The sequence below is a fragment of the Clinocottus analis genome, unplaced genomic scaffold, assembly GCF_023055335.1.
Source record: "Clinocottus analis isolate CAN_PGR_092001 unplaced genomic scaffold, fCliAna1.0.p SCAF_10, whole genome shotgun sequence".
Taxonomy (NCBI): Eukaryota; Metazoa; Chordata; class Actinopteri; order Perciformes; family Cottidae; genus Clinocottus; species Clinocottus analis.
This window is the reverse complement of record NW_027175821.1, coordinates 12,276,739-12,301,120: the sequence shown is the minus strand read 5'-3', so window position 1 is coordinate 12,301,120 and position 24,382 is coordinate 12,276,739. Positions and strand designations below refer to the sequence as shown.

The following is a 24,382-nucleotide window of genomic DNA, read 5'->3' as shown; positions in this document are numbered from 1 at the left end:
ACCATGGAGGTAAACACAGACACACACACACAGACAAAATCCCTGCCCCAGTGTTCAGGAGTGATGTTGGAAACAGCGAGATGATGGTTGAATATTGTTCTGATCTTGGTGCAGCTGATGAGGACTTCCTTCATGAAACACGAGCTCACTGAGCTGTCGTTCGTTGAGCACAGTCAGTGTGAGTGCAGGTAATAAAACACACAGTGTATGTTCAGAAATACAAGCCTGTTGTTGATTGACCTCACTGCACCTTCATACTGACACAACTGTTTTTATCTATGTACAGATTAAAAGGAGAAATCCAGCCAACACCTACAATAAGGTAAGATTCATATTGTGTTGTATATCGTGTGTTGTTTAATAAAAACAAAACAAAATGTTACTTATGGAAAGTGTCTTCATAAAAAACTCTTAATGAATAAAATGTATTATTAGTGCTGCTATTAGTTCCCCTTCTTTCCATTGTAATCTCTCCTTGTCTGTTCTTGATACATTGTGTGTGAGTGAGCTGTTGTTGGGAAATGTCATGTTACATCATCTCTAATGTGAAGCCACGTTCACTAATCATGCTCTTATAATTCTGATGAGGAGGTATTCAGAGGATGAAACCAAAGTAGCCATGAGTGGCATAATAGTGTTGAAAAGAGGTTACCTGTTCCCATATTCATCATCTGAGGACAAAAGGCTTGAAGTAATTTCAAACATTCAGTCATTCTTTGCTACAAAAATCCAACATCTCAGGCCAAAATCTCCCTATTGAATGCAATAAATAAACAAATTATTATCTTCCATTTTTGTCAATAGATGAAACATGTCAATGTTCGCTTCCCCAGTTTAATTTTGAATAAACATGGTGAAGCATCAACGAGTAAGACACTGATTACTATGTATGCTGTTGATATGCTTTACTGCAGCAGACTGAAATGTGTCTTAAATACAGCAGCAACAAAGAAAACACAACAAACCATCTTCACCTTAAATCTTTATGACAAATTGCATTCGGGTGAGTGATCCATGTTGTGGTTCAGCCAACTGACAGCTGTGCACTGCAAAAGAAACAATTCAGTTGGATCCCTGATGTTTGTTTGTGGACCTCATGCTGGCAGGTCCAACCACACAATCGTATGATTGCATCTTTAATGTTTATGTCCTCCTACTTCCTGTTAGGATGTGGACATAAATAAAGGATTCCAATGTATGTGTGTGTGTATACAATCTTATTTTCAACTGTTCGTGTGTCTGTGTGACTGCGCTTGTTGAATCTCTGCATGTATTTGCACGTGTGTAATTTCTCTTGTGTTAGTACACGTGTGTGTGTGTGTGTGCGTGTGTGTGTGTGTGTGTGTGTGCGTGTGTGTGTGTGTGTGTGTGTGTGTGTGTGTGTGTGTGTATGAATGTATGTGTGTGTGTCCATCAGTGAGTTAGCATCTGTGTTACTCTCTCTGCATCCCTTGGGATGGCCCGCATCCTGTTGTCACCATAGTGATGATTTTATCTCCCCTGCCATGTGCTCTCTCTCAGACCGACAGAGTCACGCATCCATGATGGTACATTAGGACTCCAAAGACAGCAACAGCAGCCGCAGCACACTCAGTTAATGTTGACAGAGCTGGGCCTCTCAACGCTGTCCTCGTAATTTGATAAAAGTTGAACACAGTTTATAGCGGATGAGATTAGAGGAAGTTAAACCAGTCAAGCCAAAAACCAAAGCAGTGAACAGATGCACTTTGTTGTTGAGGGCACCAGCATACAATAAAGAATATCAGCTTGTGCTCAATAAAGACCAAGCACTTAAAACGATAAGGAAGACAGGGGAATGGCCAGAGCACAGTAAACATCAGGCACTGTGGACAGGACCCCAAAATGAAACACTACAGTAATACGTGTAATGTTTCCAGAGCACCTTTTCAGGGAGTCTCTCTCTCCTCTGCTCGTTGCACTCTGACGTCATTGGTTTGATTGATTTCTGTTAGTGTCATGCAAATAAACAGCCATTGTTGGAGTCTTCTTGTCAGTGAACTGGATTCAGTGTTCAGATATGTTACTTGAGTAAAAGTAGCAATACCCGTCTGTGAAAATACGTCATTTCAAGTAAAATCCTTTTTTAAAAATTGTACTTCAGGAAAAGTGCAAGTAAGATCAGCAAAAGTACAAGTATCATCAAAATTAACTTTAAGGATAAATTGTTACAACAAAGCAAATTGGTCTAGAAACACTTGAACAGCATTTTAATATTTTACTTGGTCGCGGTGGAGTTATGTCTCCCTCTTCTATATAAACTGATGGCTGTTTAGATTTGTTTCATTCTGAACAATAATTCACGTGAGATGTTTTCTGCTAAATTACTTCTAACTCAAGCTGCTGAAGAAATATATTGGTGTGAAAAGTGCAATATTTCCCTCTGAAAGTGGGATTGAAGAAATTATAATGAAACTAAAATACTATAGAGTAAAGTATCTCAGAACTGTATAGAAGTACAGTACTAGTTGAGTAAATATACATACTGATATCAAACACTTTCATTTATGCTTAACTATTAATTTTCCTTTCAACTTATGTCTCTTATACCTGAAATTACTTTGAATGATTGCAAATAATAAGTATATCATATAAGACAAATATTCAAAACTCACTGTTGAGCAGCTACAACAGAACTTATGTTACTGTATGATATGACAAATGAAAAGTCGGATAAAGTTGCAAAATTAAACACTGATACCAAACAAATATCATAAGGAGTATTTAAAGAATTACAGGGTCAGAAACAATACACCATAGAATATATATAATGAGGAGTTTACTTGGACGTCTCCACTCTCAGCTTCTTGTTTTGAAGAGGAGATTTATCATGTTTTTTACGGCCTGTATGTTTGGATTAGATCATTACTTAAAAGCTCTGCGCTTTGTGAAAACAACATTTGGAGTTGAAATATATGGGGACTGGGTGTTGTTTGACATTTTTTTAATAAGTAAGTGCAGATACGAAACATGACTTTTGGTACAAACACTAAAATAAAACTGTCTCTTGATCCTTTTCTTTGATAAATATAAACTACAAAACCCTTTGCAACACATTGGCTTCATCCAAGAATACATTAAATATATTCACTGAGTTTAATTATTTTTTTCTTGTTAATATTTTTTTTCTTCATCCAAACGTGTCAGAAATATAACTTTGTTTGTTTGTCTGATATTTCCAGGCCTCATCTGAAGCCAACAAGAACAGACAAGAAAAGAGAAAGAGGAAAGTCCAGACAGAAGACCAATGGAGCCACTAGAGCTGTGTATGTTGAATATTCAGTACACAGATGTATTAATATATATATTTTAATCTCAGTTACAAGCCTTAATTTGAGATTCTGTTCGTATTTTACAGATTCCATCAACTTTAGATGGGAACAGAAACTAGCTTATACTGTCTACATCAGTACTGAAGGACAGTTTGTTTTACAGTCAAGGTCTCCCTCATGCACACACACACACGCACGCACACTCACACGCACACACAAACTCACACACATACACACACACATACACACACACACACACACGCTGTGTAAAAAAACTATTAGCTTCATGTAAAGTACTTTTCATTCATTCATTCATGTATCATTGCAACTCATTTGTTGCTGTGATAGGTTATATTACACAATGCACAACACTGTAATCTTAGAGGAACAGGTGAGTTTGAGCTTTGAGTATCTGCTCTGTTTCTGTTTCCCATGATTCAGTCCTGAGCAGCGAAGGATGAAAGAGTCTGGTGTCTTTTTCCATCTGCTTCCTCTTCACTTTGCTGTCAGTCATTTCCGGCCCCCAGGGGGCCAGAGGTGACTCGGTTTGGGTGTGATGTCCCTTAGCACCCATCCATCACTCAGAACAGGCTTCATTCAGACTCTGGCAGGGGTGAAATCTGTGTAATTTGCTCCCAAATGCCACCTCCTCTTTCCATGCCAGCGGCAGGCGTGGTCATCGGGGTCTGGACAAAGATTGCCCCTCTCTGCCTCATTAAGTAACTTCATTAAAGCCGCCAGCCTCCCGGGAAGACTGAGACAGAACCAGCTCTAGTTAATGGACCAACTGATGCAGGCAACTTTCTCAGACTCGGAGAAAAAGTACAGAGCGTCGAGAGGAGAAACTGAAAGCCTCATGTGACTATTGCCATGGGAACAAACAGAAGCACAGAAAGACAAAGAGCAGAAAGTTTGTCAGCAGCAAAGGAAACAGTATCCATTAGTCACACATCTCCCACACACTACATGTTTTGGGTTTGTTTCAGTCTGGCACTGCATGTTTAAACAAGCTGTGCATTTCTTTTTTAGCAGCATTGTGCGGAACCAATAGCAAAATCTTTTAGACCCTGTATTGATCCTGGAGTGTGCTGATGTGTTCGTCCTCCACCTATTGCATAGATTGTCATGAGGTGCACAGACTTTCTTTGTCCCTTCAGAATGACGACCTTTCGCTGTGCAAAGTACAGTATACCTCTTGCATTGATGTAGACGAGTAAGTAAGAATACTTTCTGCAGCTAACCATGCTGTTTCTACACCCCTCTTCCTCCCATCTAGGACCCATGCTCCCCCAACTCTTCCTCCCCCATCCACTCCTCCTCCTCCATCACCTCCTCCCCCATCACCTTCTCCTCCATCACATCCTCCAACCAGCCTTTCTCCTTCTCCGTCGCCATCTCCGAGGCCTCCCTGCCGCCCATGCAGGGGGAGGAAGTGGGCACTGGATGTGACGTCATGTCAATGCCGCTGCACCATCACAGCTGAGAGCTGCAGTCGGAAAAAGCGTACGCTCAACCATCGCCGCTGTAGGTCAGTTTACGCGCAACCAAAACAAACCAAAACATTACTCAGAACTTCAAAAATGTTTTAATTGTGTTGAATAAATATATCACTCAAATACAACAATACACAAGCAGATCTATACTGCATCTGTCTCTGGTACAAATGGAAGCTGTGTCCGATTCAGGGTGTCCTTCTAAAGCGCTTCAGCTATAACCAACCCACAATCCATTTCCTATATAGATTATGCAAGTTGGACAGTTGATCAGATGCTTGAGCTTTTAAAGCAGTGAGGACGTTTTGTTGGGAGTGGGTTAACTAGTTGTTGTAGCGTTGGCACTCATTCCACAGTGTCCTAACCTTACATTGCCCCCAGAGTGAGTATATTTGATTCAGAAAATGTATGTCGTTTTAGCCAATAACATCAGGAAAAAGTAAATGTAATGTATGTTTTATCCACCTTAGAATGCACCATGCATGTGTGAATCAGCCCTGAATGGTCAAAAACGATTTAATCTAAAACCTTCTTCTCTTTAATGTTTACTGTTCCAGGTGTGATGCCATGAGGACTTGATGTGTCTACTCACTTTCTTTTCACCTCCTTCTTTCCACCCACCCCTGTTGATTCATCGCTCACTCTCAGCATCAGTGCCACGGAGCATACAGACGCTTGGACTTCCTGTAACCTCAGGCTGAAGGAAATATTAATGGAAGCACACAAAGAACATGTAGCAGCGCTCTTAGTTAAGCAACAAGTGCAAGCATTACAGTCGGAATATAGATCTACGTATGTATGTGCAGCCAAACATCTTACCACTTCCTCTGCTTCTGTGGCAAAGCTTTTCTCAGTCCATATGAACATGCGTGTCCAGACATGTAGAGACACAGACACATGCCATGAGTGGAGGGATGAATGGGCAACTTTGAGAGACGTGGATTTCAGAAAACGTCTGTCTTGGCAGACACAATCACTGGACCTCCTGCTCTGCTGTTATTTGGAGGTTCTTTAGGTCTTAACTTTTGATACAAGAGAGCAGTGGAAACTTGATTGATTATACAAGAAGAATGGATATGACGTCAATCGGTCGTAAGAGTCCTACGTGTTGACACTTCAGGGGAAGTTGTGATTTTGTTGAGATGGATTCCAGAGTGAAGTCAAGGCCAATTTTTATGTGGAGGATTTGAAAAGCAACAGCAACCGATTATAGATGGACACGTCCACATTCAGACATACCAGAAGGACACAGGACACGCACATGAACTGGCACCCCAGTGTGCGTGGACCTATAGTTGAGCTGAATGCGGGATGGAGAATATCTGTGTGGTCTCCCCACTGAAAGACGCAGATGGGATATCCCTGCAGCCGTTCTCTCTCATTCAAAGCGTATGACCACGGGCTGGCTCTCCAAGCCGCTTTCCGGCATTTGTTTAATTTGGGTCTTTTGTCTCCATCTTCCCTTGGCTCCTGGATTGAAAGCAGCCGCTTTGCCTCTCTTTGGCTCTCTTTTAGGCAGTGAGGAGAATGACAATAATGAGGCCTGGCGGCTGTCCACTGCTTCACACACAAACATTCACACTTATAATACTGGGAACACAAACGACACTGCAAATGCAGACACACACAACCTTACTCACTCTGTGCTATAGCAGGCACACATACATTCATATTTACACACAGACGCAATGTGAAATGAATGCAGGTAGACATAAGCATTTGTTTGTGCCACACCAAGTGTGCAAATATACACCTTAGTGTTTTTTATTTGCAATTTACTGCAAAGTCTTCATTTAATATTGTATTATATGCCTCTGTTTTATATTTTATTATAATTCTGTCAAGTTGATTGCAAATTCTATATTGTAGAATGTGAGTCTTTGTTTTGTTTGTTCATCTTTAATCCGTCTGCATAAAGAGTCACACTGGGTGGCCGTCTATGTATACAGTCAGCATTTAAACCGATACCCAAATGTATTGAATTTAAACAGACACGGCTCACACAGGCCACACATGGGAGACTATATATATTATAATGTCTAATTTAAACAATCAGCAGGACAGTGTTGTCCACAGCACGTAGAAACCAAGCAAATAGCTGTTCTCAGTGCAATGAACGAAAACATGGCTGTTTTTGTTGCATGCGAGAGCCGGGAGGGAAAGAGCATTGTTCATTTGGGACATAACTTGTTTGTATTCTTACCGGATCTCACGGTTTAACTCCATGTTAGTTCATGACTGCTTGGCTGTTGGGTGGGAACCTTGATTTGATTTCAGAAAGGACGAGGGCTCGAGCAGCTTGTCAGTCAGTGTGACGGGCTAAAGCCAGAGCTCAGCTCAGAGCACCCATTATGACGGGTCATGGAGTTTAAATCCATCTTTTGAGACTCATTCAGACACTTTGTCCTCCTTACCAGTGACATATTATCATCATGACAAACGGTAGCTTTGAAATTCCATAAGTCATGTCTTCACTCTACCCAGGATTTATACGATCCTGCTGATGAAAACAGTTCAGAGGCTGAATCATTTGTGTGTCGGCCTTGAGCTAAAGAACCTTGTTTCAGGGGCTAATGCGATGAGCTCTGTATTTATACTCTCCTGAGATGAGATTATTTTTCCACGCTTGAGTCCATTGTTCAGTGTTTGTTATTCATATCAATCAATGCTTCAATCACTACCTCTATATCACAACATATTAATGACCAAGTTTTAGAGCCGTGTTACTTTCTCTTGTATTATTTCAGACCTCTTTTAAAATAATAAGGTTTTTATTTACATTTACCAACAAGCACAGTCTAATGTAGATATGTGGAGCTGCAGCTGATCTGTAGTGATAATTACTGGTTTAGAGGAACCTATAGGAGTTTTATGTGTGCGTCTTAATAATCAGATGCGAGGCATTTTTAATATGAGGAGAACTGAACTGGTACTCTGAGTACAGACCAGACACTGTGTGATAATGTGGAACAAGAGAAGGTCCCTCAAAGTGTTTTTAGCCTCAAACTACTGGTGATGTTGAAGTCTTGGCTTTAAATGAGAAGTTTGGCATTTTGGGACATACACTCATTCCCTTTCTTGCTTGGAGTTAGAAAAAAGATCGATACCACACTCACGTCTGTACAATAGAAGCTGGAGCCAACAATCAGTTAGCTTATTTTAGCATGAAGACTGGAAACAGGGGGAAACAGCTAGCCTCAATTCTTTTCCAATTTTCTAGCTTTCATTTCTGGATAATGTTGCGTTTTGGGAAACCTAAGAGTTCCTGAACCTCAGTACAGAGTGAACTCATGTTTCAGATTGTAAAGCACATACTTTAAATACTAAAAACAACACCTAAAAGGAGCAAATGAACTCAGATCGAAAAGATCTACTCATGCAGACATGTACAACATATCAAAGACATTCCACCTAAAAGAGTTGTGGCGCTGAGATCTCTTTTCTTAGGGCCTCTGGGGCTCTAGTGTTTACTTCCTGTTACCAAATGATCTTATTTCAAAGTACAAATTCTGAACAATAAAAGCGACAACAACAAATTGCCTTCAAAAAACTGAAAGGAAGACCAGGCTTCCCACGGACTAAAGCTGAGTCTGGGTCTGAATCCAACCCACGGCCATTTGCTGCAGGTCGTCTCCTTTCTCTTCACCCTCATCTATCAAAGATAAAACATGCCCCCGAAACATTATCTTCAAAAAAGAAAGTATTAGTATCTAGTGTTGCCTCTCATCATTTCAACATCACAACTCTTTAAGCTGTACAACTTGGACATATTAATATCCTACTCAAATGTCCTGATCCTGTGTCAGTATCAAACATCCGTGTGCTTTGCATCTGCACAGTCTTGTACCGTAAAGGTAGCCCTGTTCTAGCCTCCAGTGTCTTAGCCTATAGAGACCCCTTACTAAACTATATAACATTTTATAATCTCTAGCGTGACCTTGTGTATGACGTAGTGCATACTTTAGAGATGTATTTGTAATTTCATGTTAGCTATACCTTGCAATGGATCTCTTCGCTGCCAGTACATTGTAGCCTATGTATAAAGAAAACACTCTTTTTTTGCTGCTACACCATTTGTGCCCTTTTATGATGTCTTTGTAGAAAACAATGCAGTTGTATGTTGTATTAGTATATAAATGCCAATTAATTAATTAAATGTCCACATAGAAGTCTATACTACATTGTCAAATATGTTGAAAATGATACCAGGATACAACCGTGATGTTACATATATTATTAAAGGAAATGTCTTATTTTTCGTATAAACCTCTTGTTTTCTTCATGCCACTGTTTATCCACACTAATGTCCTCTGACGTCATCTCCCCCATCTCTTTGTTTTAATCTCTCCTTTGACGATAATGAAAGGTAAACAGACATTTTTGATTACAGTGACACCCTGGGAGTTGGGTACAGACAAAGTGCGTGTGTGGAGTGTCGTGGTGTTATGAGACATAATATTGTTCCCTCTCCTCCTCTCGTTTATCCTGCTGAGTCAGAAGCTGGTCGAGTACAAAGGTTTGCAGCCCCACACAGAAGTTAATTTACTCAAGTGCAGTTTTGAGTCTCTTGAACTTACTTAATACTTCTACTCCACTACTTTTTATTTATTTGAGAGCTATTGATACTCGTTACTACTGTAAATTCAAATTTTAGATAAAAAACCCATGACCAGTTCAACTTAAATTTAACTTTAAATGTGTTTTACAGCCGGGTGAAACGTGGGCTCATACATACATAAAAACAGGATAAAATAGATCCAACATAAGGTAAAATAAAAGCTAAATCTCACATAAAAGCTCACATAAAACAATATGGATAATGTGACAAACCTGGAGTACATTAATTATTTATTATCCTTACAAATAAAATGTATTTATTTGTGTAGATTAAAGCAAAACAACAGCATGGTAAAACATCTACCTAAGCCTAATAAGACGGTTATGCAATATATCATGTTCTGAGATTTGCAGAGGTCATTTGTCAAGATTATAACTAAAACATGTTGGTTATTTTTACATCATGGTGTTACTTCTTTTACTTAAAACGAGAATATAGGATTTTTAAGAGACGAAATAACCAAATTTTCCTTTGACAGATGAAAAGTTAAATTCATAAGCACTAATTGCTTAGATTATTACACTCAGGGATTTTGCCGCTGCATGCCGGTATGACCAAGCATGCTATGGCGCTAATAATAAAACTTCATAAAGATATTCTTGTGAGTTTTTACTCTACTTTTGCTATTGTTAGCCTATTTTTAGTGGTTACCCCAAATTGCAAGTTGTGGCCATAATGGTTGCATTTCAACAAAAGTTTCAGTGTGGTGTGTGTTTCTGTGAGAGATACAGCGTCTGGGAGATTAAGTTTGTGTCTGTGTGTTCTGTGCATTGGCATTGGGCACTGCGGCTTTTATCCCCCTGGCATGGATTATGATGGATGTGACGACGATGATGATGATGATGATGATGATGACGAAAGTGGCTGGCAATATGAGATTTGTTCTCAAATAATCACCTCACGTTGCAGATCAGACTTTAGACTAAAGGACGGGTGATATGATAATGACTATGCCTATTTTATTAGCTACAAATTGATAATATTTCATGACAGTATATTATACATTAGCGGCCGTTTAATTTTGCCATCGTCACTGTTTACAGAGTGTGAAGAAGAGAGGAGAGGATGAAAGAGGAGAGGAAAGGGGAGCTAAATGCTGCTGCCAACCTATCTGTCTGGAAGGGCATCATGCCAGTACTAAATATAGCTGCAAGATTAGGGAGACAGAGAGAGAAAGAGAAAAGGACACAGTGAGTCATCCATCACTATACAGAAAAGATGCTTTTACTCCACCATCTGCTTTTTAAAGCTCTGTGCACGTCAGATACCCCCAAAAATATTTAATCTTACGGGTGAATAAAAATGGAGCGGCAGAAACGCTGCACAGATTTTCATGTGGGTCTTTGGCTATTCATCATTATGTTCTCATACATTTCATGCATTCATTTCACTTCCTGTGTATATTTAACCAGTAATTTCAAATAGGTCCCTCTACACCCTCTCACTTCATCCATCTCCCTCTGCACCTCTCAGTCTTTGCACTTGTATCAGGACTTCCTGTATTTTTCCACCTTGCTCTCTTTATGTTCAGAGCCATGTTTTTCTAATAACGAGCTACGGTGTCCTCCCTGCTTTTGTAGCAGCAGCTGTGTTAAAGCAGGTACTGGACGCTATCTGGCCTGCAAGTGTGTTTTGTTAGATGATATCAGCAGCTGTGTGTGTGTGTGTGTGTGTGTGTGTGTGTGTGTGTGTGTGTGTGTGTGTGTGTGTGTGTGTGTGAAAGAGAGAGAGAGAGAGAGAGAGAGAGAGAGAGAGAGAGAGAGAGAGAGAGAGAGAGAGTGAGAGATAAAAGACTAGGAGGGAAAGAGAGAATATGTGCAGGGCAAAGACAAATCACGTGTTTGCGGGTTTGTGATAAATTGACAGGAAAGTGAGTATTTTTTAGCATCTCTTATGAATACAAAGAACTTCTTTATTTTATTTTACAAAATAAACAAACAATGTTATCTGCAACCGAAACATGGATACACCAGCCTCGTCTGTCTCAGTCCACTGAAGGACATCAACCTTGATAAAAGATTCACGGCTCCTGTTACTACATGGAAAATAAGCATCTGAAAAAAACAACAAAAAATCCAATAGTTTTGCTTTCTTGTCCTGACCATATTTAAGTCTAGTTTTGACAAAGTGTGTTGTGTGACATTTCCAACATAACTGTAATAATTCAAACAATAAAAACAACAACAAATGGTTTCTACATAAACCACTGACATACATGATTTAATTTAGTGTGAGATGACAGTGTGCGACGATGTGTGCTAATGTCAACATGCTGCTGTAACATGCTCACAATGACAATGTTCAGAAGCCAACGTTTAGCAGGTATGATGTGAACCATGTTGGTACACCGTTTCATGGCAATGTGGACCGCCTCAACCTACCAACATACTTATGGACAAAAATATATTATTTAATTGAAAATCCTGTATTAGTCTCACAGTGGGTAAATGAATTCTCTGCATTTTAACCCATTCTTACTAATTAAGGAGCAGTGGGAAGCCGTGAAGCACGCGAGAATTCAGTGTCTTGCTCAAGGACACTTCGACATGCAAACTATGTGGAGACCAGGGATGGAACCGGCTATCTTGTGGTTTCAGGAACCGCTCTTCCTATGAGCTCCAGCCGATGAATTGAGACTTAGTTTAACAATTCAAGGCAATGCACATAAAGAAAAGAGATAAAAATGAGAAATTGTTCTGTTCCGTCCTGTCAAAGAGATCAAAAATGTGTAAAAGCATGGAGGTAGGTGTTTCAGAGGAAGAGATAAGTATGGTGGCTTATAGTGAGGTATAAAAGGTGAAAGGGAGTGTAGATGCAGTGGATAGGAGGGTGAAGGGATTTCTTGGTTGGGGTCTAGCAGTTAAGGAGGCGAAGGCATAGCTGTGGTCTGGGCATGCTGGAGCCTGTCAGGCGGAGGATGTGGGTACCAGTAGGAGTCAGAGGAGATCAGAGCGCCGGCTGGATGTTATCTTTCTGTCCATACCATACCTGCAGGTCGACTCACCTGAGCCAGCAGCCAATCACATCCTCTGGCTGTCTGTCTGTCTGTTCATTCCTTCTCTGATCTATCAAAAAAAATCAAAGCTTCAGTTCTACATCATCATAACATCACTCGTTCCTCTTCTTTTAGAAATGCACTTATATGTTTCTCTGTATAAAAAAAGGGTTAATAGCATACAGTATTACTGCGCATTGTTTGATCCATTAGGCTTCAACATGCTTGTATTTATCTTGTAGAAACGGATGCTCAAACCACCTGATAAATGTAAATCCTGATTAGACAAAATAATCCAACGCAATCTTTCAGATGAATTAAATCAGAAAAGTGAATGGAATGCGTGGTTATTTTTTAAGTTAGTAATACTATTTATTACATGGGACCTTTATCAACCACAATGTTGATGTAGTCTAGATTTTTAAATTTAAATTAGATATGTTTTACAGTCAGAGTGATGTGGTCATTTGTTTATTGTTGATACTAAATCAAAGGGTAAATCTGCAGTATATGTGACTCTAGTGTCTAGACAATCTGGAGAGGTATACTGACAACTCCTGAAAACTGGAGTTAAATACCTTGTATGCTAGAACAAATGTACAAAATAAAGTTTTGATTCTACATCCTGTGGATGGTATTTCATCTCCCACTTAACTCTGGAGATGAAAAAAGACCGAAGATGTTTATTTAGATGAGTGTTTGAAGGTGAGGATGGAAGCTGACAAATGAACCATTTGAAACATGTACAAATTATTGTTTCAGACTTGTGTTTGCCGAATGTCAAATACCAACACGGAAACATTGTTTCTTTGAGGTTTTGTGCTACTGGCAAGGCTGGCTCCAGGGCCCAGACCCAAAACCCCAAAGCTTCAGGTGGAAGTTTGTTTGTCAAGTGACTGTTGCTTTGTTTGGGAATACGTGAAATGTACTTCTTAAGCACACAAAACACTAGAACCTGATCTTTAGACCCTGTGTCAAAATCTTAGTTTATACTGCCCTTACATTAATTAATCTACTCACCTGACAATATGTAATTTTCCAACACAGGGAATATCTCTGTGCAGAAATTAGTGTTATGGGCACAGCTACTATTTTTCACATAAAAGTGGTAAATTAAGTCTTGCAAGTGCTGTTTGACTCAAAGTTCTTCATTAATTGACGATAGCTTAGGTTGGCTTTTTATTTCATTGGTTTTCTGGTAATAAGATGTCCCTTGTATTCCTCTGGGCTCCTGTATTCTCTTGCATTCTTCCTGTGTTATACTTTATTCTGACATTTTCTACTGCCCTCCTTTTATACTGTCATATAAACTAAATAATATACATAATATGAAGCAAAACTACAAACAGGAGGTGTGGCGTCACCTGGCGGTGACGCGTCGTACCTGCAGGGATTTGTTATCCTCGGTAAAGCAGACGTGGCAGTGACGTCAGTGCCGGAAACTACCCGGATCGGAACTTTAACTCCTGGGTTGATTAGTTTAAACCAGAAACGTCGAGGGCTCCCGACATATTATGTAATATCAAGTCAAGTGAGTAGGAACTGATCGTTTTATGTATTTTAAATCAGATGTAACCTCGCATGGTAAGTTTTTGGTCGGATTTAACAAGATAGAGCAGGTGAGACCGTATGGAGAGCCCGGTTAGCTCTCTGAAGCTAACGTTAACGTTAACCGGTCAGGCCGTGATCAGCTGTGCGTCGTAATGGACGGCCTTTACTCGCAGAGCTTATGTTACCTCATGCTATCTGTATTTAACTAACCTGTGGCCGTATTTGTGAGCTGTGGCAGTCATTTGTTATGTAATGTCTGTTTATTGTGTCTCTGTCGAGCTCCTGCTGTTAGCTAATAGCTAACTAACGTAAAACCTCCAACTGTGTTTATTTATCAGCTAACTAGCCTTAACAGTTAAGTTACATTATACACTGTGTTTATAGATGAGTTACATTGTAAACTGTTGATTAATCAGTTATATTATAAAGTGTTGATTTGTCAGTTATATTATATACTGTTTTATCAGTTGCATTATAAACTGTGTTTATTCATCAGCTACATTTCAAACCGTCAGATAACGATTTGTTTTCTTTTTCCCGTTACTACAGACATGTGTGTACATACGTCCATGAAGGATACCCCACCTTGGATCTAAATTTTGGGAGGTCTTCCTGTTTATCGACCGCACAGACCACAGGGAAAGGGACCCAGTTGTCCCAGGTTCGAGAGCCGGCTGGTGACCCTTTACCGGCGGCAGGATGACGTGCCGTGACCGTACTCTTGAGTTCAAGTCCGCCTGTACATCTCTCCAGAGCAGACCGGTGTGTTGACACATCACAGAACAATAACTGATCACTTTATGTAAAATATGACCTTGCCCCCAGACTGTACAACAAGTTACAACATTACAATTATGTGTGTTATCACGGTAGTTGTTCGTAGCTCAGATGAATTTGGGTTTCGTGACTTTAGCTTTTGGTTTTTAGTTTACTTCCCCCTCTGTGTCTAGTTTTGGTTTCATATTGCAAGTAAAGAGATATAGATCATTCATGTTTCACTCAGTGCTCATTGTTGTCACAATCATATTCCGTATTCCTCATCTTTGTATTTGATTGTCTCTCCAATTATATTTCATACTCTACTATCTCTCCTTGCAGAATGGAGTCGAGCCCAGTAAACCAAGTCTCAGCGCTCTCAGGCAGCGCAGTGACTTTACAGTTATGGCTAAGTAAGTATTTTTACATGTTTCACCAGCTAATACATATTTGCTCTTTGTTCTTTTGTCGTTATTTTAGGTGTTGCAATATTTGCGTTTGGGACATTTTCACGTCTTCGTGCTTGTTGTGTAATGATTGGGAAGATTTGAATACATTTTTGCTCAAGAAGCCGGTTCAGGGCTTCTTTGGTGAGGCACAGCGCAAAGACTGTAAGCAGGGAGGCACAGAGATAAAATTGATATAGTCTTATTCCCTGTAGGAATGCAAACAAGTGTATTTAACAACCTGCTGTAGTACTCCTTTTGGTATGTGCATGGCAAAGAAGGCTACATTTTTGTTTGTTTCCTTGTAGGAGGATCGGAAAAGACTTGAGCAATACATTTGCCAAACTGGAAAAGCTCACCATGTGTAAGTGTTCCTTTTTAATGTTATTTTAGCCTAAACCATCTATTTTTGTGTCCTTATGTTCAAAGTGCTGATAATGTTATTATGTTTTAGTGGCAAAAAGAAAATCTCTGTTTGACGACAAGGCAGTGGAGATTGAAGAGCTAACGTATATCATTAAACAAGTAAGTTGAATTGTTATCCCATGAAATGTGGTTTTGCAATCATGTACATTATTTATAAATAGTGTATCAACATTTAATCCGGTATTATCTCGTAAAACTAGACACCCTGTTTTCTATCTCTTGTTTTTAGGACATCAACAGTCTAAACAAACAGATTGCACAGCTGCAGGACTTGGTGAGGTCCCGCGGAGCTCCAGGTGGCCGACACATCCAAACCCACTCTAACACTATAGTGGTGTCATTACAGGTAATTAAATACTTTTAAAAAAAAGTTTGAAAATACATTTTGTTAAATATTCTATGTAATGGTATCAGAAATTGCTTTTAGACTTCTTGTTCACATATTGGTGCTCTGTAACAATTGTACACAGATGAATAAAGCGGCACTTTGTTGAACCCTGCTGTGCCTTTTTGTTTTCCACAGTCCAAACTGGCTTCAATGTCCAATGACTTTAAGTCAGTCCTAGAAGTCAGAACAGAGGTGAGAGATGTTTTTTCATACTTACATCATCTATCAAGGCAGACAAAACAAAAAGGTTTTGAATCAGGTACAGGTTTCTTCTCAGCCGTGTTTACCTCCTCTATCATTTGTCCCTTTTCCTGTAGAACCTGAAGCAGCAACGCAGCAGGAGAGAGCAGTTCTCCCAGCCCCCGGTCTCGTCTTCTCCTCTGATGGCCAACAACTTCAGTAAGTCTGTCTACGTCTTAGCTTCACACTAAGGTCTCGCAATAAAGTAATGGCACCACCAACAGGCAAACACAGCACGATGTTGCAGCTTCATAAGGGCGTGTTCACTCTTTACTGATTGTTTGTGGAAAAAGTTTTGCCTAAGCCACATTTTGTGCTGATTAAACACCTAATGCAGCAGTATCTCATTGAAATCCCAACCTAAAAATAATCTCTTAGAACACGAACGGTTCCCGTTTCATACCAACTGGTGTAAACTTAACAGGCAGCACAAATTATATCCTGATCATCTTTTTTTTTTACATTTCTTAATTTTAAAAATCAATTATTACCTAAAACATCGCCTGCTTGAAGTTCATGTGAGATCTCGTCATCTCACATTTAATTTTTTTTTAAAGAGTTAGTAATAGAGTGAACACACCTTTTTATATTGCTATTTGTTTTGGCTTAGAGGCAAAAATCTTCATCTCTGGCTCCTGCTCAGTTTACCTTATTTAAAAAAAAACAAAAATAGCCAAACGTTGTCCTTTCGTGATCACAGATGCTTCCTCTCGGGCCGTTTACACTGCCAGTGAACGCGTTACATTTCACTGTTTTTGGTAAAACCGCAAACATTGTGCTCACTTTTGCCTACGATGAATTCTAGATAGCAAATTGATGTGTGATTTTAAAAACCTTTTCAATTTATTTAATTTCAAATGTATTTCTAATAACCAACAACTAATTGAAAATGAGTTTGATTATTATCGCTGTATTTAGCAGACAATATTAGAATATAACAGTCCAGCCTTAACGGGTTACTGTACATGAATAGAAATGTTTACATATTTGAAACACAAAAAATTCTTGTGTATCTGTTTATTTAAAGATGTCCTGGCTGTAGCTTATTTACCATGAGCAAATTAGTTGAAATTTGGCTACGAATGCCATAGACTTACAGAAAGATTTTGGCTGGCAGTGTACTTTTCTAACGGCTGTTGTGATTGGGAACTGATCGAAGTCCTTGTGAATGATAATTATTGTATTTGGTCATCTATAATGCAAAAATTAAAAAATATTTTAGGGAGCCGCAAAAAAGGGGCCCAGGAGCCGCATGCAGCTCGTGAGCCACGCAATGGTTACCAGGGCAATACAACCTCAAATTTAAAAGGTATTTCCCTGGAACGCTTGACTCTCCCAGCGGGTATAACTAGCCCCTGTATGTGCCCGCTGTTCTTTTTGTTTTCCCCCTCTACCATTGAGGATCTCTGTCTGATCCCGTTAAACATGAGTGCGTGTTTTGCTTGTTGTCTCCCTTCAGAGAGCTCGGTCTTGATGCAGGATGAGTCCAGGAGTTTGGGCGATGTAGCCATCAATATGGACTCTCAAACCAATCCGTTGCAACTGCAGCTTGTTGATGAGCAGGTAGACAGCCGGTGTATGATTGTCAAAAGTCAAGCAGATATAGAGGAATTTGTGTGTTTCATATGCAAGCAGAAATTGTTGGAGAAATATGAATTATGGTTTATTTTCAAGTTGGTCGATGCGCATTGTGTTGTCACAGGACTCGTACATCCAGAGCCGTGCAGACACCATGCAGAACATTGAGAGCACCATTGTGGAGCTGGGCTCGATATTCCAGCAGCTGGCACACATGGTCAAGGAGCAAGAGGAGACCATTCAGAGGTTAGACGGAGCAAGAATCGGGAAGGGGGGGGTGATCGAGCGAGCTAACTAGCAATTATCCCAAAATGTTAATCGACTCTTTTAATAAAGAAGCAGCAGGAAACTGTCTAAAGAAGGGAAATGCGGCTAGAATTTAGGTGGTGAATATCTTGATAGACTTCTTGCCGAATTCAGTTGCTTTTGATCAATTAACATTAATATGTTTCACTAAATGGACTCTTATAATTTGTGTATATACTACTGTTCAAAAGTTTAGGGTCACTTAGAAATTTCCACATTTTTCAAAGAAAAGCACTGATTTTATTTTCATTCAATTATTTAGAAATACACTCTATACATTGTTGATGTGGAAAATAACTATTCTAGGTAGAATTGTCTGGTTTTTAATAAAATATCTACATAGGTATATAGAGGCCCATTTCCAGCAACTATCACTCCAGTGTTCTAATGGTACATTGTGTTTGCTAATCGCCTTAGAAGACTAATTGTGAAAAAAACTTGTGCAATTATGTTAGCACAGCGGAAAACAGTTGTGCTGGTGAGAAAAGCTATAAAACTGGCCTTCCTTCGAGCTGGTTGAGTATCTGGAGCATCACATTTGTGGGTTCCATTATACTCTCAAAATGGCCAGAAAAAGAAAACTTTCATGTGAAACTCGACAGTCTATTCTGGTTCTTAGAAATGAAGGCTAGTGTATATATAAATACATTTATTTATTATTTAATTTATTACCGTCTGATGAATTCCATCTGTTTAAAAACTGAAGCTCCTATCGTCCTTCCTTCACAGGATCGATGCTAACGTGGAAGACACGCAGCTTAACGTTGAGTCCGCCCACACAGAGATCCTCAAATACTTCCAGTCAGTCTCCTCCAACCGCTGGCTGATGATCAAGATCTTTCTCGTCCTCGTCGTCTTTTTCATCGTCTTTGTTGTCTTCTTCGCTTGAAGAAAAGGGAAGCAGCTCAGAGGAGGAAAAAAGCACATTGAACGAGGTGAAGTGAAACTAAAGCCGGACTACGACGACATGTCCAGACGATGTATTTAAAGGACAGACTTCACTTTCAAAGTGACACTTTGATGAAGGCCTGGAAGCCGCTCACATTCAATAAACAGGCTTTCCGGTTATTCCCAAGCCACAGACTCTTGATCTTAATTTGACAATTCAGTGAAGAATGAAGATGGCGAATTCTGTCCAAATGAAAAATAAATTATCTAAAATCCCCACATTGTGTATAGAGAGAGAGAGAGAGAGAGAGAGAACGAGCACATGGTTGCTCAGTATTATACTTTGACCAATTTATTCATACACATTTAATCAAAATGGCTATAATTTAATGGTTTGATTCTGCAAACTGTCTTTTAACTTTGATTTTCTTGTTCACCCCACGTCATCCACTATTATAACTATGATTATTATCATAATACTAATTGTATAATAATATTTCAAAGCCAAACAACAGAACTTTTATCCTCAGATAATTTTGCTTCTTAGTTTACTTGCCTATTATTGAAGAGCATGACTGTGCCCCTGCTCAACAATTTATCACTTAATGATTTTTTTCTTTTCTTATTCTGTTATGTTTTCTAACTTTATTTGCCAAATAGGTACTTGTATAGAACTGCGACACAAACAAACACGCGTATTGTGATTCAGCGTTTTGTGTCCCGAACAAGAAGTTACAGACCGCTGAAGGGACTTTGCTGGTGGTATTCAGATACGAGCTGTACGAAATCACAAGATATGTCACAAAACTGTTTCATGTGAAATGGTTTGCTTGTTCGCCTTTGGGCAAATTGAAAAAGTTAAAACCTTGCACATTAAGTGCTGCGGAAAGATTTCAGCGTATGAGTTTAGTATCCGAAGGGTCCAGGTTTGACATCAGTGCTTATGAAGGGGTTATGCTGGCTGGTTGTGGAGGCTCTAATGAAGTGACTCAATCAGCCAGATTCCCTGGAAGTGTCTGGTTGGATGCCACTGTTGTAGTAGCTTCTCCTCTCAATCTTTCTAAACTTATCGGATGTTACTATAAATGACCATAGCTTTTTAAAAAGAAAGAGAAAACATTCTTCCTATTTTTTTCCCTGTCTGTTCTTTTTTAGCCAAATGCCTTGACTTCAGTGTATAAAGTGCAAATAGTGATAATGATGATAAGAAAGTGCATATTAATAAAATGATAATGGGGTGCTGGCATTCATGGCTGAGATTTTCTTTGGATAAGAGGATTAGTCGTCAGTGATATAATTAGCCATGCTGGGAGCTAAGATTAGCTAAAAGAGATGTGCTAAGCAGGTGCAGCTTTGTATGACATAATCCAACATATTTACACCAGAAACACACATGGTACTTATATTTATTTACAGGCCCTGGACATTTTACATAAAAATATTCAACCTTCTCAACCACAATAAGGTGATAAAGGTCTTTGTATCTTTCATTCCTTTTGTTAAAAGGCGTCAAGGCTTCTAGACTTTAAAAAAATGTAGACATGCACATAAATGGACAAAAATGCAGTATCATTTAGTCCCAAATGCTACACAACTGTATTCAAACAAAAACACATCTTTGTGAGGGTAAACATGTTTTAACCGCATATAAATAATGACAACACTGTATATGTTTCCCCCCCAATTACATATATTCGCAATAAAAAAAAGATTACAGAAGATTCTAGTTATTTCCTGCTTGATGAATACACTATGAGAGTCCTCGATAACCGAGCAGGTGATCTGCAGCCAAACTGACTTCGGAGTATCCCACAATCTACTGCAAATACCAGCTGCCCTGTCTGCTGCAAGAAATGTTTTTAAAGGGTCAGTTCATGAGACATGATTCATCATCAGCTTTTTGTTTTTAAGGTTACCTGAAGCATGTAAAGGTCAGGATTGCAAAAATATTCCACTCTACTAAACCCAATGCAACACATTTGAGTTATTAACCACGCTAATGATGTGGCTCTGAATATTTATATCTATATCACAGCAAAAGGACGACTTGCAGACATCCATGGTCCCCAGACAGTGTATCCTATTGATTTTCATGATCCTCTGACATTTCCTCTTGCCAACCAGCAAGTTGATGTTTGTATCATCCCCCTCAGCTTTTAGCTGTACTATGTGTTTAGTGCAAATTAGCAAATGTTAGCTAAGCTAAGATGGTGAACATGGGAAACATACCAGTGTAGATGCTCGTGTGACTGTAGACTCTTATTATTGCTGCGGTCAGCACACACAAATGCTAATCACATGTTTCAGAATCTTAAAACCAAATCAGCGATGCTATTGGGATCAACTAGCGACTTCAAGTTCATTAGCAATTAGACCGGTTTCCTGAAAGTGAAGAAGTCATCCTAAACACACTCTGTAGACTTATCTTCTTCTTTTGAAATGATTTGGAACAAGAAAAAACACTCCTTATATTTACATTCAGCTAACCCATCTCTCCACTTTCCCTCCTCTCACTCCTTGTTTTCAGTCCCTCCCACCATCCTCTCTGCATTGTCTCTCCCCTGCCTCTCTCACCCATGGGCACTCTGCTCCATGGGGCTGATCTCTGGCATGCTCCTGCTCCTTCCCTTCCTCGCCCTGGCCTTGATGGCCTCTTCCTCCCCTTCGCCATCATCCTCCTCCTCGTCAGACCAATCCACCTGCTGCTCCAGATTCCCCCTGGAGCCTCTTGTGTTGCCGCCCCTGAAGAGCTGACCTGTGCGAAACTTGCTGCGAAAGGTAACAAAAGAAAGGCTCTTGCTGCGCTGTTGCTTCTCAAAGACGGCGTCCTGCGTCTGCAGGTCGTCATTTCCGTTCACCTCATCCATGCAGTCGCGTAGCACTGAGCGAAACAGCCGGGGGACCTCGTGAACCTCAGGCTCCATCTGCGTCACCAGCCTCCTGAACCTGCAGTGATTACAAAAACAGCCTGATGTAAAATAACACAAGCATCTATAGCGAAATTAATAAAAGAGAAGAGAGTTGTAGCCTTAAAAATGGAGGTGCCACTGCCACCACGTGTGCAGTCTTTTTTTTTAAAGGGGTGCAGAATCCCTTCCTACGCCACTGTTAGCAAACACACCCTGATTACACTGGTGCTGGAAGGGGATAACATAAAACCAGTACAATGTTGTTGAATAATAGAAAATGAAAGTGAATAATTTCTTCACACACTGACCATTTTTCAGCTTTAGACCTTTGTAATGCAAAAGTGGCTAAAACAGGCGATTGATCACGGTTTAAGATCTCTGGTTGGGATGTCATTTGTCGTCATCTCTAAAAAAAGAATGGGTCTGAATCCGAGAGTATTGGCTTGATTTCTTGGATATAATTAAGGGTGTTAGATTGAAACCTTGCAGCTCGCCCTTCATCTGTTTCTTCATGTTCTATTTTTCAGCTTGTATTTTAGACTCTTTGTCCAGCTCTGCGGCTCTCCCTTTCAGTCTGGATCCCTATTTTAATGTTTTTTTTTACACCTAATCAGTTTCTTCTATGTCAAACTCTCTCCGTCTCTCCCTGTCTGTCTCACCGGACTATCAGAGGGCCACACTGTGCAGGAGGGATCTTGACGCAGAGGTCCTGCAGCTCCAGCAGGTCGTTGGGGGTCAGCTCATAGGGCGTTGGGGTCGGGGCGGTGGCCAGCCAGCTGTAGTCTGCTGTGGAGGAGGAGCTGCGACGGCGGCGTCGACCCTCCGTCGCCCGCTCCAAGCGTATGCGTTCAGTGCGCTTCACCATGGCCCCCAGCTCCAACATCAGAGTATTGGTCACCAACTCCTCCGAGCTGCGCTGGCCGGGCACTTTGGGCTCAAGGGAGAAAACAGCTGACCAAGGAAACATCTGGGACAGAGGAAAGGAAACAGTCATTAACATTTGCAGACCTTTTTTTTTTTTTTACATTGTACATTTTGGATACAATCTTTACCAGATATAGGGACTTGTCTAATCTTTTCTACTGTAGTTGTTTAGAGAATGTAAGGTTCAATAATCACACAGAAAACCTGAAAACACTATATAACCTTTATGCCATTTAAATCCTTCAGTACAGTTTGTTCAAGTAAAAGAGAACTCACAAATAAGGTGAACGGCAAACAACTGATGTAGCTGATCAATACAAACACAAACCACGTTTTCTGAGGAAGAATATTATCACTTGTCATTCTCAAGCTATAAATGCTCTCATAGAAGTTTAACTTGTGTCTTACCGTCATGAAACTGTTTACAAAGCTGCAGTGTTTTGTTGTCGGACAGAAATCCACCTGTTGCCTGGTAAAGCCTCTACTAGCAGCCAGATGAACAGCAGGTCTTTATGAACTTGTGACATTCAAAAAGGGTAAAAACTCCTTGGACTCCAGCTGGCGGCACACAGCTACCTGACTGCCTTGCTACCTTTGACGGTCCTTGGCAGATAGGGTGTGTACTTCAGTGAGGAGCCCGTCGACTGTGTGTGTGAGTTTGGGATTGAGAATAAATGTAATCCTGTATTAATAATGAGCGAGTTATGAGAGGAGCTTACCTCACATGAGGCCTGGGCGAGTCGTGTGTTGGTGTTTGTGACTGACAATTTAGGTGTATGTCTTAAAATGGTCTCCCAGTTCACAAGCAATAATCCTTCAGGCACACCTGTAATTACTAGACTGTTATGGACAAGGTTACATAACTACCCAAGTAATCTCTCTTTCTCACACACAAACTCTTCTGTCTGTTCCACTGGCTAGTAAATGGTTTCGTATGGAAGGTAACTGCAGGCTAGTTCCTGGGTTTCTGCACAACTCAGCACCGAGCCACCAAATCCCAGATTAGATTCAAATCCAGAGCCTACCTGGAAGAATGAGTGACTATAATGACTATTATAATCTAATTACAGTTCCTGCAGTGGATGGATGCTGTTACTGCTGTAAATAGACAGGAACTGTAAATTGTCAACAGTGTTTGATGATTAAATGTATTTGATTAACACAAATACTAAAATTCTGCACAATAGCTATAATCATCAGACATAAAAAACTTCATATATATTGTGTTCCTCCAAGATCGAGCAAATATCACAGGACGAACGCATGTGCAGCGTTACTAAGCTAACGAATCACCTTTCAAAGGTCACTTTTGAAATATTTATTCATTTTAGACTTGTAGAAAATGTATTTCACTGTGCTGCATCTGAGGAGATGAATTTGCATGTATTCATATTTTTACATATAAGATGCTTATTATTTAATTGTATATATTTTATTGTATGCTATGTAGAATTGTTTTATCAGAGAAACCTCCATCAACACACTTTCTTTAACAATTTTAAAGGTTGGCACCAAAGTCAAAGTGACCTGCAACATTAACAAGAATATGTACAGCTACCCTGTCTTACAAAAAG

At 39.9% G+C, this 24,382-nt stretch overlaps 3 protein-coding genes across 5 annotated transcripts in view; 2 read left to right on the top strand and 1 right to left on the bottom strand.

Moving 5' to 3' along the window:
* vegfba (vascular endothelial growth factor Ba) overlaps positions 1 to 9,304 on the top strand; it is a 14,549-nt gene extending 5,245 nt beyond the window's left edge. Inside the window, exons 3-8 of one of the 2 annotated variants that reach the window (XM_068589013.1) lie at positions 1 to 9; positions 115 to 188; positions 287 to 322; positions 3,201 to 3,284; positions 4,663 to 4,818; positions 5,341 to 9,304. The exon at positions 1 to 9 is cut by the window's left edge and continues 188 nt beyond it. In XM_068589013.1, coding sequence (XP_068445114.1) covers positions 1 to 9; positions 115 to 188; positions 287 to 322; positions 3,201 to 3,284; positions 4,663 to 4,818; positions 5,341 to 5,362 — 381 coding nt within the window. In that variant the 3' untranslated portion in view covers positions 5,363 to 9,304. Of the gene's footprint in view, positions 10 to 114; positions 189 to 286; positions 323 to 3,200; positions 3,285 to 4,566; positions 4,819 to 5,340 lie in introns of both variants that reach the window. The other variant, XM_068589004.1, reaches the window with a different exon arrangement.
* A 4,517-nt stretch (positions 9,305 to 13,821) lies between these two features.
* On the top strand, positions 13,822 to 20,213 carry stx5a (syntaxin 5A). 2 transcript variants are annotated; one of them, XM_068595446.1, is made up of 12 exons: positions 13,822 to 13,927; positions 14,497 to 14,709; positions 15,046 to 15,116; positions 15,458 to 15,513; positions 15,604 to 15,674; positions 15,805 to 15,921; positions 16,099 to 16,155; positions 16,281 to 16,362; positions 17,426 to 17,512; positions 17,663 to 17,766; positions 17,906 to 18,027; positions 18,817 to 20,213. In XM_068595446.1, exons 2-12 carry the CDS (start codon positions 14,647 to 14,649, stop codon positions 18,974 to 18,976), a joined length of 990 nt encoding a protein of 329 aa, XP_068451547.1. In that variant the 5' UTR covers positions 13,822 to 13,927; positions 14,497 to 14,646; the 3' UTR covers positions 18,977 to 20,213. The 2 variants fall into 2 exon arrangements, with proteins under 2 accessions (XP_068451547.1, XP_068451548.1); XM_068595447.1 differs by lacking the exon at positions 17,426 to 17,512.
* A 1,332-nt stretch (positions 20,214 to 21,545) lies between these two features.
* Positions 21,546 to 22,851, bottom strand: zgc:162144 (RD3 domain-containing protein). The gene is made up of 2 exons (XM_068590274.1): positions 22,544 to 22,851; positions 21,546 to 21,921 (listed from the first exon to the last, which is right to left on the bottom strand). Exons 1-2 carry the CDS (start codon positions 22,849 to 22,851, stop codon positions 21,546 to 21,548), a joined length of 684 nt encoding a protein of 227 aa, XP_068446375.1.
* Positions 22,852 to 24,382: the final 1,531 nt, after the last annotated feature.